The sequence below is a fragment of the Paramormyrops kingsleyae genome, chromosome 12 (genome assembly GCF_048594095.1).
Source record: "Paramormyrops kingsleyae isolate MSU_618 chromosome 12, PKINGS_0.4, whole genome shotgun sequence".
Lineage (NCBI taxonomy): Eukaryota > Metazoa > Chordata > Actinopteri > Osteoglossiformes > Mormyridae > Paramormyrops > Paramormyrops kingsleyae.
Window position 1 is genome coordinate 1,331,258 of NC_132808.1, and position 16,004 is coordinate 1,347,261.

Below are 16,004 nucleotides of genomic sequence, written 5' to 3' on the forward strand. Positions count from 1 at the left end.
AAAAAAAAAATATATATTCCATTGAATATTTTGTGTATTATATGTTCTTTTTTGACTTCCTAGTTACTTTTAATAGACCTACTGAATCACTTTTGCTAATTGAATTTCAGATCTTCCGGTTCATCTCCTGTCGAGGCAGGGTGTAGAGTACACCAAGGCCCAGAGAGATTTTGCCCTTACGCTCCATCTGCATGGTCCAAAGGCATATAACTACCTGAGAGAGACTCTACATATTCACCTGCCACATCCCAGTTCAATGCAAAGGTATTCTATATGATGTCTACATTAACACTGAATTACATAAAGCACTACATACAAAATGATCATGAATGGTTAAATCACAGGCTGGCAATGATGATTAAAGGTGTCAAATATGTTGTTTAAAGGGGCGAACTGGGGAATGATCGGGTGAAAGTTACCCAAAGTCAAATGCAGAGATGTATAGTAACGAAGTAGAACTACTTCACTACTGTACTTAAGTACTAAAAGGCCGTATCTGTACTCTACTGGAGTATTGTTTTTTTCTCCTACTTCCACTTTTACTTCAGTACATATTTTCGATGAGTTTAATACTTTTACTCCGATAGATTTTTTATGTGCTGCATCGTTACTCGTTACAATTATAAAAATGTTACGAACCATTCCAAACCCACATTATCACTGCCAGAGCAGTAGATGGCTCTGTCACAGGTTTGAATAAGCTGGCTCATCATTGAGCGAATCAGACGATCAAAGAAGACAGCGCTGCCTGCCTGCATTGAGAGCACTTTAGTTTGTTTTCGACATGGAAAACCCAGAAATTCCACCTTCAACTCCTTCACTTTCAACTGATCGTGGCGATGAGAAAGACCAGCCGTGGCCCTATTTAGAGTCCATGTTAGCATTTGTCGGAGTGAAAGACAATTCATATAGAATGAAGTGCTTACTCTGCCTCCCGAAAGATTGCGAAATAATGGCCTTCAGAAATTCACCGTCGAATTTGAAGAAACATATCAAGGTAAGTTAAAAATAATATAACACACAAAACACAGCAGTTTGAGCTATCCCTAAGCGCTAGATAAGTTAACTAACATTAGGTACGCGCGGTTCATAACATGCTGCGATGTTCACTTAACTAGCTGGCTATCATAAAGGCTGTCACGCTGAATGGTGTTTTTGATATATATATATATATGATGTCTTTTGACTGCTTTCTTTAATAACTGCATAACACAATACTTGTACTTTTACTTTCAGTATTTGAGTAGTAAATTTTAAAATAAACTACTTGCAATACTTAAGTACAAAAAATGTTGAATACTTTAGTACTTCCACTTAAGTATGGTGCTTAAAGAGCACTTCGACTTCTACTCAAGTCACTTTTTTGATAGAGCACTTGTACTTTTACTCAAGTCTGGGTCTCTAGTACTTTATACATCTCTGGTCAAATGGGTGTTACCATAATCATATTACAGATATGTTTAGTATGTCCAGTGTCCACCATAGGGATGCTTGGGTAAGTGATTTAAATGTCTACATGGTTAAATGTCTACTTTTTAATTATACAAGGTGGCTGAGCTCTCTTGACGCCAGACCTGGTCTCAATAAAATGATGTTGGACATGCTGGAAAGACGGCGTCAGGAAGATGAGGACAAATACGGACGTGTCACTCTGATGCTGGATGCCATGTCCATAAAACATCACGTCCAACATGATCCTCAGACACAAACAATGTTTGGATATGTGGACATGGGGGATCGATTGAATGAGACTGACATTGCTTCCGAGGTTCTTGTGTTTATGGTGGTTGAGCTTCAAGGTTATTGGAAAGCTCCAATCGCATATTATTTGACCAAGTCCCTCACACCAGAATCACAGAAAGTGTTAGTAGAACATGCATTAGAAGAGCTGCATCATCGTCAGATAAGGGTGGTGTGCATGACAATGGATGGTCATGCATCAAATGTCAGTATGTGCACCAAACTTGGGTGCGACCTAAAAGCAGACCCCTGTGAGCCCTTGAAGACCCATTTCCCACATCCAGTAACCCATGACAAAGTTTTTGTTAAGATGGACGCTTGCCACATGCTGAAGCTGGCACGCAATATGTTGCAGGTACATGCTCATTATTGCCTATCTGCTCAGGTTGACTGTTCTGCTTTTTATACATTTTGATTGTGTTTACATAGTTATGCAGAATATGGTGCTTTACAGTTGACGTGTGCAGTGAAAAAAAAAAATCTGATTCTGCAGGCATACAACTGCATATAACAAGCATAAGTGGCTGTATAAATTGGAAGTACATTGTTCAGCTGAACAATGTCCAAAAGAAAAATGGTCTACATGCTGCCAACCGAGTCACAGACAAGCATGTGAACTTTGCTAATCAGAAGATGAAGGTATGTCTGCATGATGATTTATGTATAGAGGGCTGCAATAGAAATGGGCTCTAGGGCTTTATTGTGTTTTTATACTTTTTGATGATGTTTGTATCTTGTAGCGCTAATGTGCCCTTTATTTCTCCTTATAAACTCAATCAAGGTCTCCCTGACTGCTCAGACTTTAAGTAACTCTGTGGCAGTGGCGCTCCGCACCTTGCAGGAAGTGGGCTATGCAGAGTTCAAAGACTGTGCGGCTACTACAGAATTTATTAAGGTAATATAGCTAGGGATTGGACCACCCAACATTTCCCAACATTCTACTGTTCTTGCCAACATTTGAGAGATTCATTGCTGCAACCCCTTTAACCTAAATGTGAATGCCTCCGGGATTAACCCGTTAACATTTTATTTTATTTTCATAAATGTGATCTGAGAACAGTGACTCCACATTGAAGTGAGACTGATTCAGTCTAATTTAGTGTGGAGTAACTGTTCCTAGGTCACGTTTAGGGTTCAAAGAGACCACGTGTGAATCCACTCTAAGTTATAGTGATGTTTTCAGTGCTTTCAGTTAATTTAGATATTTCTTTATAGATAACAGACAGACTGTTTGACATCTTGAACAGTCGCAATCCCAGAGCCAAAGGGTTCAAAGCCCCCCTTGGTTCTTGGAATTGGACAAGCACCAGGGAGTTCTTGATAAAAGCCAGGGGGTACTTGCTCACTTTGAAGATAGAGGATGGCACACCCCTTTACCGAACAAAGAGGTCTTTTAATATAGTGACTGTTCAATTAGTGATGCACTGACACCATTTGTAGTCACCAATACCCAGTACAAATTCTTAATTATAATTAAATTACAATTGCTGATTTAGAAAATAAGGGTTTATTTTAGTCTTTGTTAGATGTGTACAAGTTGTCAATTTACAAATCATTAAACTATCTAAGGTAAAACTCTACCGGTTTCAGTGCATCCCTCAAGTCCATGACCTATAAGTTCAACAGATGTTCTGTTTTCTTCTGTATCTATTATCTTCTGCATCAAGTTCAGAAGATGCTCTTTTCTGTCTCTGCCAGGTTCATAAAGTGGTACGTATTATGTATTATTCATATGATGCTATCTTTCTCCAATGTGTTCAAATTTGCAAATTTGTCTGTGTTCCAATTCTCTTGTATTCAGTTTTTTAAATTTTCATTGCAGGTAATGTTTTGAATTAGTTCAAGAAGGTTTAGTGTCCTAAAAGTAATTTTAAGGATCCTAAACCTCACACTGATTTTATTTTAAGTCGGGATTCAAACGAGTTAGCTTAAAGCCCCCCAGATTTGTTTCTGCCCTGAGAAGTGCTGCTTTGGGAGCATTCACTATTTTTACTTTATACTGTTAGTTTGCATCCCTACTTTCTTGTGTCCTGTTTTCGCAGAATCATCTTAGTAATACAATATTTGCTTTTGAAGGTACCTCTCTGTCCTGGGCTTCATCATAAACATTGACACGTTGATATCGATGGTTCCTGTGCTGCTTGAAGGCCAGCGATATGTCCTGACCTACAGATTCAGCCAGGACCACTTGGAACTCCTGTTTAACTCCATCAGAGCATCCAGTAGGGTTCATAATTTATATTTACCAGCTGCAACACTAAGTGATACCAAGTTTTAGCAAATTGTTGTATTATTGCATTGTATGATTTTTCAGTTTGTCAGTCCATATGTTTTTTTTTTTTTTTTTTGTTTTTTCATTTCTGGTAAAATATGTTTTCTGAAGACATATACATTATCTGAAAGTGTCACAAACTACTTTGAGTATTTAGAAAAATGTGTTTTACTATCTGTTTGCAGAATTTATACTGCATTTACACTGATACAGTCTGAATTGTTTGATAATACCTGTATATCGTGTATTAATTTTTTTTTAAGGTGGCTGGAATAACAACCCCAATGCCAGCCAGTTTAAGTATATATTTAGAAAGCTGATGGCCCGTTGCGGAGTTGTGAAGCCATGCAGAGGCAATGTTACAGCACAGGATGAAACCGAGACCCTACCAGCGGTTATCGACACCTCTACAAGCCTGTCAGCTGTAGATATGTCCTCTGCAGCAGGAGGAGAAGAAGATCTTCCCTCACCGTTTGCTGACATTCCTGCATTGGTACATGACCACAGTTACCTTCCCGTCCGCTTCAATGGTCTTGTGGACAATGCTCTCGTATACATTTCAGGTAAAGGCTGACTGAAAGTCGATTTAGCCTATAACCGATAGTGCCAATAGTCAAATCAGTGGGAAAATAATCTGACCATAGTTCAAAAAGAGAGTTGTCCCCTTAATTTCCCCATTCTTATTGATTGTTGTTGTTGTTGTTGTTGTTGTTGTTGTTATTGTTATTATTATTATTATTATAAGTTACGATGTTATTATACTAACTCAAATTTCAGGATTTGTTGTGCGAAGGGCTCTGAAGAAGCTGTCCTGTGATGTCTGCCGTGCCAGCCTGGTGACAGATGCTGCATCTGCCATCAAGGACCAGAGTTACCACCTGCTGTCTCTGAAAAACAATGGAGGCCTGGTGATTCCCTCAGAGGGAACAGTGAGGGTCGTCAGGGCAGCAGAGTGGGTCATTCGCCAGGCATCAGCGAGTTTCAAACGATCACAGCCCATCAAACAGCTGGAGGTCATGTACATTGTACGGAAGAGGATTGGGTCAGAGGATGTGTTTGCGCTCGGGGAGCACATCAGTGAAACACAGTATGGCATAGACAGCCACCACTATACACTGTTGACATTAGTTGTTTCCCTGTTTTTTAAGCTAAGGCTACACCACATAGCGAAATTGACTACACTTAGCTTACAAAGCAACAACATGCGACAGAAACTCAACAAATCAGTCCTTTTCAAAGGGTATTAGTCCAATGTGGGTCTCTGGTGGGTCTTCCAGTGAGGATGGACACTGGTTACAGCGGCCCTCACAACCCACCCCCACCCCCCTTCCAGTGAGGATGGACACTGGTTACAGCGGCCCTCACAACCCACCCCCACCCTCCCATTTCCCGTGAGGATGGACACTGGTTACAGCGGCCCTCACAACCCACCCCCACCCTCCCCTTTCCCGTGAGGATGGACACTGGTTACAGCGGCCCTCACAACCCACCCCCACCCTCCCCTTTCCCGTGAGGATGAACACTGGGTTACAGCGGCCCTCACAACCCCACTCCACCACCCCACCCCTTTCAAGTGTGCATATTGTATGTAGTTCTCTGCAAACCTATGGTGGCATCATGCCTTCAGTGTGCATATTGTATGTAGTTCTCTGCAAACCTATGGTGCCATCATGCCTTCAGTGTGCATATTGTATGTAGTTCTCTGCAAACCTATGGTGGCATCATGCCTTCAGTGTGCATATTGTATGTAGTTCTCTGCAAACCTATGGTGGCATCATGCCTTCAGTGTGTCTTGAACAACCACACATTAAAGGTTGCGCACATTATATTGGTATTTTATCGTATTTGGCTGTAGATAGATTTATGAGTAAAGTTACCAACACAATAGATTGGCCGTAACACACTCACCCATTTTAAAATCACATTCCCTCTCTCTGTCTCTCTCTCTCATTTTCTCACAAACACCCATACAGACACAGGGAGAGAATGTTAACTTTTATCTATTATTTTGTCCGAATGCACCAGAATGCTCCGTTTGTATGTGAAAATGACACATTCACCAGCCGCCACTGATCATGAGTTATAGTAATGCTAACCCACTCTTATCAGGCCCAGCTGGATGAGGACCAGAACCAGCACCACTGGGACACCTTTGTTACTTCGCTAAATTTTTAATGAAAATGTAAAAAAAAAAAAAATCCATCAAATGTCTCTAACACCTCTGTCTAAACATTGATTTTAATAAATCTTCAAAAATCTTTGAAAAGTGCCTTTATAATGTCTAAACAAACTGTTTACTACCATTTTATGTGTAAAAATATTTTTATTAACAATTTGGAAATATGGACTTTAGTTCTTTGTGCTGTGTTATAGTCATCACTGTACAGGGTGGGGATTTTAACATGCAGCGTTTCTTGATGTATATTTGGTAAGGGAAATCTTGTAGGCTTAGTCTACCTATTCTAGAACATTATTCTATTTTTTAGAACATAAGATAATTATTCAAAAGTATTCAGTGTCATAACTACATATTTGACGTTTATAATAAATCAAACCGTTTGAAAATTGGTTAAAAATTGAGCACGTTATGGCTATTTAAAAATTACATGTTTTACTATCAACACAATATTTTGGGTGAGCGAGCAGCCTGTGGTAAGATGGCCGCCATATGCGGACGTTCGACTCCGTTGGGCAGCAACGCAGACGAGACATCTAGTCATTCTATATATATATCTATGGCTGTACTGATCGGGAGTGGTGTAGTTGCTGTGTGCACTTGTGTTGTGTTGTGTGCCTGTTGAAGCGGTTGATTTGATTTGAATTATCTGTAAAGTATATTTGAGCGTTTGTGTGCCAGCACGGTTACGTGGGTGGTTGTTGTTGTTTTCATTTTTTACTCTTATTTTTACGTGTGTACTTGTCTGTCCTTGTGAGTGTTACCGACAGCTGCGGGTGCGAGCGGCGTTTCTGTTTGCGTCCTTCGCATCAAACACCCGCGGGTAATATTATCGAACATCGGTAACATTAACTCTAAAAGGTCAGTTGCTCCGGAGCTTTGCTCGGTCGCCGGTCGGGGCCGGGAGGACATTTTCCACTTTTTTTCCCGCTCCGGCAGTAGCCTGCTTTGAGAGGGTTTTTGTGGTGTTTTGGCCTCCCTAGAGCAACTTTGCTTTAGTTTAGCTAAACGTGGTTCAGCAGGAAGTTAATCTCGGGTAAGTAATTGTAAATTTGGTTATTTTAAAAGTAAAATTTAAAGGTTGTTATCGCTGACGCTGCCGGATAATTTATAATAAAGTACCGATTTAACGCAAGTGTTAATTTAGTGTTTTAGTGTACTCGGCACTTTGTTTTAACTAAACGTTAATTAATTAGATCAACTAAAAGTTTAAATATTCTCTATTAATATACTGGGCTGGGAGTAAAGGACGGGGACATAGTGAGTTAGGTAATTATGGGGCCAGCTCAGTGTTGTGTTTGCAAGATGTTTGCCCTTCTGGATGCTTGCGTCCAGTCGGACTTCGTCTGCGAGCGATGTGGGTTAGTTGACTCACTCATGGTCCAGGTTCGTGACCTAGAGGAGCGACTGGCTCTCATCCAGCATAGCAATGAGTTAAAGGAGAGAGTTAATACGCCTTCTAGGGAGACTATGTGTACGTCACAAGCGGGGAGGGGGGAGAATGACGAACAGGTAGGTCGAGAGAGCTGGGTGAACGTAGGTCGTAGACGTAGAAAAGGGCGTACACAGTTCACAGAGGCGGCATCACCTGAAGTAACGGTTTCTAACCGCTTTCAGGTGCTTCCAGCTTTAGAGCCGGAAGAGACTGGGGAGGCAGGTGGGCCCTTGGGCACCAAGGAGCCACCTAACCCCAGTAGGAGGGAGGTTGTGGTAGTAGGGGATTCAATTATAAGAGGTGTAGATAGTTATGTGTGCACCCGTGATAGAGGGTCCCGTACGGTGTCTTGCCTGCCTGGTGCCCAGGTAGGGGACCTTCCAGATCGAGTGGACAGGCTTTTTGCCCCAGCCGGGGTGGATCCAGTGGTCGTGGTGCATGTTGGCACCAATGACATAGGAAAGGGCAGAAGGGCTGTTCTGCAAGATAAATTTATAGAAGTCGCGGATAAGCTTAGAAGCAGAACATCCACGGTGGTATTCTCTGGAATACTTCCCGTGCCACGTGCAAGTCAGGCAAAATTAGCTGAGATAAGGGGATTAAATGCGTGGCTAAAATGGTGGTGTAGGAAAGAGGGGTTCAGGTTTATGGGGCACTGGAAGACCTTCTGGAACAGGTGGGACCTGTTCAAGCCGGACGGGTTGCATCTGAACCATAGGGGAACCAGTGTATTGGGGAGGCGTATGTGCAGAATAGTTGAGGAATGTTTAAACTAAGGACTGGGGGGGCAGGGAGGTCAGTTATGAATTTATGTGGGGAGAGACGGAAAGCCCAAATAAATATTAAAAGTAGACACTGTAAAAGGCCTACCATTAGTGGTCTGTATTTGAATGCTAGGAGTATTAGAAACAAAATTAATGACTTAGAGGCTTTAATTTCTTCAGACAATTACGACATTATAGGAATAACTGAAACATGGATGAGTGACAATGATGGTGATGAATATAATATGGATGGTTATACGTTGTTCCGTAGAGACCGGATAGGCAAGAAGGGAGGTGGTGTTGCAGTATACGTAAAAGAAACCTTGCAGGCAAGGGATCTCACTGATAAAAATAAAAATTCAGAAGCTGTATGGATCAAACTTGATGCTAAAGATTCAAATGGCCTAATTGTCGGGGTTTGTTATAGGGCACCTAATGTAGCTGTAGAGGAAAGCAGAATATTATATGATGATATCAGGATTATGAGTAATAAAAATGATGTGGTGGTTATGGGTGATTTTAATTTACCTGGGATACAGTGGGACACAGTCTCTGGCTCTTCTGTAAATGAACTTGAGATGGTGGAATTAGTACAGGATTGTTTTTTTACTCAGTTTGTTAATACTCCTACCAGGGGAGAAGCCCTTCTTGATCTCGTTTTTTGTAATAACCAGGATAGGATTGGAAAATTAGAGGTTTTAGACCCATTGTACGGTAGTGATCATAACATGGTTAAATTCGAGGTTAATTTTAGTGTCCGAAGAGCAAAGTCTAAATTAAAAGTATACAATGTTAGGAAGGCTAACTTTAATGGTATGAGACGGAAATTAGAAACTGTAAACTGGACAGAGTTAAATAGCAAAACAGTTGAAGAGGCATGGGAATTTTTCAAAAGCACATTGTTGCAAGTGCAAGAGGACTTCATACCTGTTTCCAGCAAAACTAAATCTAGGAAACGACAACCAAGGTGGTTTACTAAGGAAATTAAGTAGGGATGCACCGAAATGAAATTCTTGGCCGAAGCCGAAGCCGAATAATAATGAAATGCTTGGCCGAAGGCCGAATACCGAACGCGGTGTTTCGAATTTTTTTCCATTTATTTTGCCAATTTTTTCACCATTACAATAATTAAATAGTAAAAATTTGGTTTTTACTATTTTGTGTTGCTTTTCAGAGAAATAAATCAAATAACAAAAATACAATTTCAAAATATTTAACACTGAACATTTTTTTTTACATTCCAGCAGATATTATACAAACAAAGCACAATATAACTTAAAATAAATAAATTAGTAAAATAAAAAAATATTTTTATTTGGCCATCTTTGAAGCCCCCCTTCTTGAATAGCTACTTTCCTTTTCGCTGCTGCTGTTGCCGTAGCCGCCGCCGTGTCTTTCTCGTACTCTGCATGATGTTCGGGGTGTCTTGATTTTAAGTGATAAATTAAACTTGAAGTGCTGTACGTTTTTGCAGATGCACCCCCTCTGGACAATTCAGCAGAACAGTGTCTGCAAACGGCCGTTTTTGCCTCTTTCTCTGACACTTTAAAGTGCTTCCACACTGCTGACATGTTTGCTGCATAAAGCGCGCGCCTCTCACTCTACGCGGGTTACTATTTGATCGCGTCATTAAAAACGTCATTGTTCGGCAAAATTTATTCTGCCTTTTTACTTATTCGGCCGAACACCGAAAGTGCTTCTTTTGGCTATTTTCGGCCGAATAATTTCGGTTGCCGAACATTCGGTGCATCCCTAAAATTAAGAATAAAGTCAGGAGGAAAAGGGCTCTGTTCCACAACTGGAAAATAACTAATGATTTCAAAATCAAGCAGGAGTATCTAAGTCTACAGGCAGAGTTAAAAAATGACATTAGGCTATCAAAGAGGGATGTAGAAAGAAAAATTGTATTGGAGGCTAAGCATGACAGTAAAGGTTTCTTCCAATATTTTAACTCTAAGAGAGCACTAAAAGCTGAAATCACTAATTTGCAGGATAGTAAGGGCCTTATAATTGATAATGAAATTGATATGGTAAACGAGTTTAATGATTATTTTTCAAGGGTGTTCACAATAGAGAACACAAGTAACTTACCACCAATTAATACGAATACAGCATTGTCTATAACCAATATATGTATAACTGAGGTTGATGTGATACTAAGCCTAGCTAAACTCAAAATAAATAAATCGCAGGGGCCTGATGGCATCTTACCTTTAGTCTTGAAAGAGATGAGGGATATTATTAGCCAACCTTTGACTTTAATATTCCAGAAATCGTTATCTGCGGGTGTGGTACCATCAGATTGGAAGCATGCTAATATAACACCCATATTCAAAAAAGGGGATAGAAGTAATCCAGCAAACTATAGGCCAATCAGTTTAACTAGCATTACTGGAAAAATAATGGAAGCTATAATTCAAGTGAAAATGGTAGATTACCTAGATGCAAATAACATTATAAAGGATAGCCAACATGGATTTAGGAGAGGTAGATCCTGCTTAACGAATCTGCTTGAGTTCTTTGAGGAAGCTACAAGTGAAATTGATCACAAAAAGGCCTACGATGTGATTTACTTAGATTTCCAGAAAGCCTTTGATGTTGTCCCCCACAAACGGCTCTTGTTAAAGCTTAAAGCTGCAGGAATTTTAGGAACTGTGGCAGCTTGGATCAAAAACTGGCTAACTGATAGGAAGCAGAGAGTAGTTATTAGAGGCACTATGTCACAGTGGGCCTCCGTTTATAGTGGGGTACCGCAGGGTTCAATTTTAGGACCACTATTGTTCCTAATTTACATTAATGATATTGACACGAATACATATAGTAAACTGGTTAAATTTGCAGACGACACTAAGGTGGGCGGGGTAGCAGATACTAATCTAGCAGCAGAGAGGCTTCAACGGGATCTGGATTTAATTAGCGAATGGGCTGATACTTGGCAGATGAAATTTAACACAGATAAATGTAAGGTAATCCATGCAGGGAGCAGAAATATACAGTACAGATATTTTATGGGTTCCACTGAAATAAAGGTAGCTGATTACGAGAAAGATCTCGGTATGTATGTTGATGCTTCCATGTCCCACTCTCGCCAATGTGGGGAAGCAATAAAAAAGGCGAACAGAATGTTGGGTTATATCTCTAGATGTGTGGAGTTTAAGTCAAGGGAGGTGATGTTACACTTATATAATTCCTTGGTAAGACCCCACCTAGAATACTGTGTGCAGGTTTGGTCACCATACCTCAAGAAGGACATTGCTGCCTTAGAAAAGGTGCAACGAAGAGCTACGACAATGATTCCTGGTCTTAGAGGAATGTCTTACGAGGAGAGGTTAGCGGAACTGAATCTGTTCAGCCTTGAGCAAAGGAGACTAAGGGGGGATATGATTCAGGTCTATAAGATTCTAACGGGTCTGGATGCTGTTCAGTCAAATGACTATTTCAATATTAGTCTAAATACTAGAACTCGTGGCCATAAGTGGAAATTAGCGGGAGAACATTTTAAAACAAATTTGAGGAAGCACTTCTTTACACAGCGTGTAGTCAGAGTATGGAATAGTCTTCCTGCTATTGTAGTGGAAGCTAAAACCATGGGTTCCTTTAAATCAGAGCTAGATAAGATTTTAACAACTCTGAGACATTAGCTAAGTTCTCCCCAAACGAGCTTGATGGGCCGAATGGCCTCCTCTCGTTTGTAAATTTCTTATGTTCTTATGTTCTTATATCAGTGTCCATGCTAACCCCATTCAGAGGGTCCATGCTAACCCCATTCAGAGGGTCCATTCTAACCCCATTCAGAGGGTCCATTCTAACCCCAGTCCACTGTCAAAAGAGCCTACAATGGCCATGCAAATGGATAATAATAAATACTTTATTGATCCCTGTGGGGAAATTGTCTTTATGTCCCCCTCAACTTGCACTTTGTAAATTAAGTTGTCCACAAAGGGCAGCCACCCATAGCAGTACCTCGGGAGCTTGGGTTTAAGGGCCTTGAGGTTAAGGGTTTGAACCAGCAACCTTGTGATGCAAGACACACAGGCTTAGCCCACTGAGCCACACACAGCTCCAGTTACACTTTGAGGAATGACTTCTACTCACTTGTAACACAACATAATGACAGTATGATGAGCTGCTTAGCAGCCAGTGGTTTGATCACAGGCTCAGTCTGCTGTTTATCACACCTGAATCAGGCACCTGAGACAGGAACCAGGGCAGCCATGTGGGACTCAGCATGGAAAGATTAAGCACTCAGAGCCACTTCAGTTAGCTGTATATTTACAGGGTTTTATTTAATAAAACAATATTTACACATCTACCGGCATATTTCCCTTTGGAAATAGTATAATTACACACAGACCCCAAGGGAATGCAGAGCACACAGAAGCACGACACAAAAACAGACACTCAGACAATACCAGTGTTATAGGTTGGCACCTCATCCTGGGTTATTCCCTGCCTTCTGTCCTTGTGCTTTTTTAACTGTATATATGAGGGAGTTAATTAGTAAAGTGATGGATGGGTTAAACCCTGCTGAAAATAGCAGGAATGAACAACAGATGAAGGCAGAAGAAGGTCCAGAAGAGACATAAACTGCAGAGAAGTTTGATGATAAATCACCAGGCAGCAGTGGCAGTGATGACAGAATAGAAAGTGCACTTGGCTACTGTAAGGAACCTTCCTTACAACAGGCAGCTGACCAGTGACTGTCCTGTCCTGACTGTCCCCCTGAACACTCTGCGGACCGGGTTGAGTAACTGTAGCTCCATCTGCTATTTCTGACACCAATGATTCTATGAGGATCCGCAGAGAGTCTGTTACTCCTTGTATTAATCCATTCATACTCGTCATTTTATTGTTATATTTTACACACAGGCTCCTCAGTGTGTTGTATCTGAACTATCGGGGACAGTATTATTCAGGGGAAAGTGGCATAGCCTACAACAGGAGGGAATCAATGAGATCTATCAGAGTTATTTCTATTTTTAACCCATTAATATGCAAGTTTAATTTAAATACACGGTGTCTGCAAAATCAAAGCCGGCGCTCCACCTTCTAGTCATTGGAAGGTACTGCTCCCCCCACAGGTGTGCGCCTATTACATACGTCTCGTGACTCAGCAAAAGAGGAAAGGCATTTTGTGGTATCTTTCGTGATTAAGCAAAAGACAAAATGCATTTCATGATTCCACAGAATCAGTTTCATCCATGAAATGTAGGCATGTAACGATGAATCGCGAATTGGTTAAAAATCAAGGTAAATGTATGATTTAAACCGGCTGATATGGAAATTGAATCGCTTCTTTAGGAGTACTTCATGGTAGTTTACTTAACAGGAAAAACTGGTGTAATATTACATTTGATTTCGTGGCGTCAGTTCGACATCAGATGTCACTGCGTATTCATGTTGACGTCATACGTTAGTTTGTGGTTTTGACCGAACGCGAGATGGCGAGTGAATTCGAAACTGAGGACATCCCCCCCATCTTAAATCGGCGGTGTGGCAGCATTTTAGCTTTCCGGTAATCACAAACGAAAATAGTGAGAAAAGCACAGACAAGATAAAACTTGTGCAAACATTGTAAAAGATTGATAAAATACACAAAACAGCACAGCGAACATGCTTCAGCATGTCTACCAGTGTTCTGTCGATTTATGCTGCCTTGTCGAAAAATGCTACCGTAGTGCTAATCGATAGCCCTAACCTTAACTCTTACCCTAAAACCTAACCCTAATCCCTAGACGGTGGAATTGCATATACGCGGAAAGGCTCGATAGCATGTCTCGATAGGTAGGATTTTATGACAGAACACCGGCACCACAGTGAGCTCAATTCACCACTGCAAGAGCGAAGGTTATTAAAAGGGTAAACTACACTAAAAAGCTGCACATGCAAGCCTTAGTTTACTTGGTAACGCTTTATATTAAGTGCTCCTTCATAATGCATTTATAGAACATTCTGGGCACCTTCATAATGCATTCATAGAACATTCAGGGCGCCTTCATAATGCATTCATAGAACATTAAGTGCACCTTCATAATGCATTCATGGAACATTAAGTGCACCTTCATAATGCATTCATTATGCATTTATAGAATATTCAGTGCACCTTTATAATGCATTCATGGAACATTCATAAGCAGCATGCAAGTACACTTCAACATCCTAACATCCCTTAACAGCTATAATATACATAAATAACAAACATTATATAATAATAACAAACATTATAATTGTATAATCATGTAATGTTTGTTATTAATGTATATTAAAGCTGTTAAGGGATGTTAGGATGTAAAGCATGTATACATGCATGATGTTTATGAATGATTTCTAAATACTTAATGAATACATTATGAAGGTGTACTGAACGTTCTATGAATGTAATATAAAACAATTATGAAGGTGCAATTAATGTAAAGCGTTACTGTTTATTTATTTGAAATCTTTTTTATTATTATTATTTCGGGTTTTTTTTAAGTATTTTATTCAATTTCAGTTGCACTGTTAAGAAAAGGACACGTTTTGTACAGTTTAGAAAGAAAAATAAAGGAATATTTTTAAATAAATTTGTCTGCAGCTCATTTTGTTAAAAAATCAAGAGAAAATCGTATCGTATCATGGCTATCAGTCTCAAACTCACAGAGGGCCATGTCGTCTGGTCAATGGGGGGGTGGATGCTGGGGGAGGACAGAGAGCCATGGCTCCCAGCACACCTAGATCCGTGTTAGAGGAACGGTCTCATTGTGACGGGGCGCTGCAGCATCCATACTAAAACTTTAAGCTTTTAAGATTTAAACCCAACACATTAGCAAGATAAAAAGTAAGTCAGACTCCAACAGTAAATACTCTTTCTGTATTTGGTTGTTATTGATTGGGGGCGGGGGGTTACGATGTGAGAACGTCGAGACCATAACTTCATGGGACATCGTGGAAAAACTATCATGCAATGCACTTCCTGTACAGCATAAATGGACAAAAGGAGGGAAAACAAGCCAAAAGTGATGTGGAGTGTCACTGTGCTGGCAGGCTGATTTCCTTACATTACCCAATCAGAATGGGGGGTGTATAAAACGTCTGTATCTGGAGGGGCAGTGAAAGCCCGTCAGGAAGGATCAGCCCCCACAGGTTAGGAGGCCACTTCCTAATATAATCTGGAGCTGCTAATAATTCCAGTTTCCTGGCTCTCACTTTCCACTGCTCTCACTGGGGGATGCAGTCGGGACTCTAGGGGTTTAGTGCACAGATTTTTCTAATACCCCAACCCCCCATCACGTATCATATTTTCCATACTTGGCCAGATGTCCCAACTAATCATTTAATAAAAGTTCATCTATTCATCATACATGGCCAACAGCCAAGCAAACACTTTTCACTTCGTCATTATGGGGTATTGTGTGTAGAATTTTGAGGTAAAAATTGAATCTAACCCATTTTGGAAAAAGGCTATAACAAAATGTGGAAATAGTGAAACCCTGTGAGTACTATCTGGATGCACTGAAAACTGTGAAAAGCAATGTAAATGATACGATAAGCTTAAGGCATGTATCTGATCTTTCAAAATCTATGAACCAGCAACCATGTGGTTACCATGTCCAAGAGAGGGACCGAAGTCTCTTCACT

The 16,004-nt window shown here is 40.5% G+C and overlaps 1 protein-coding gene across 1 annotated transcript in view; it reads left to right on the top strand.

Annotated features, from left to right (window-relative positions):
* LOC140577735 (THAP domain-containing protein 6-like) overlaps nt 1–277 on the top strand; it is a 150,841-nt gene extending 150,564 nt beyond the window's left edge. The window contains exon 7 of the mRNA XM_072698028.1: nt 111–277. Coding sequence (XP_072554129.1) covers nt 111–277 — 167 coding nt within the window. The remainder of the gene's footprint in view (nt 1–110) is intronic.
* The last annotated feature ends 15,727 nt before the right edge of the window (nt 278–16,004 follow it).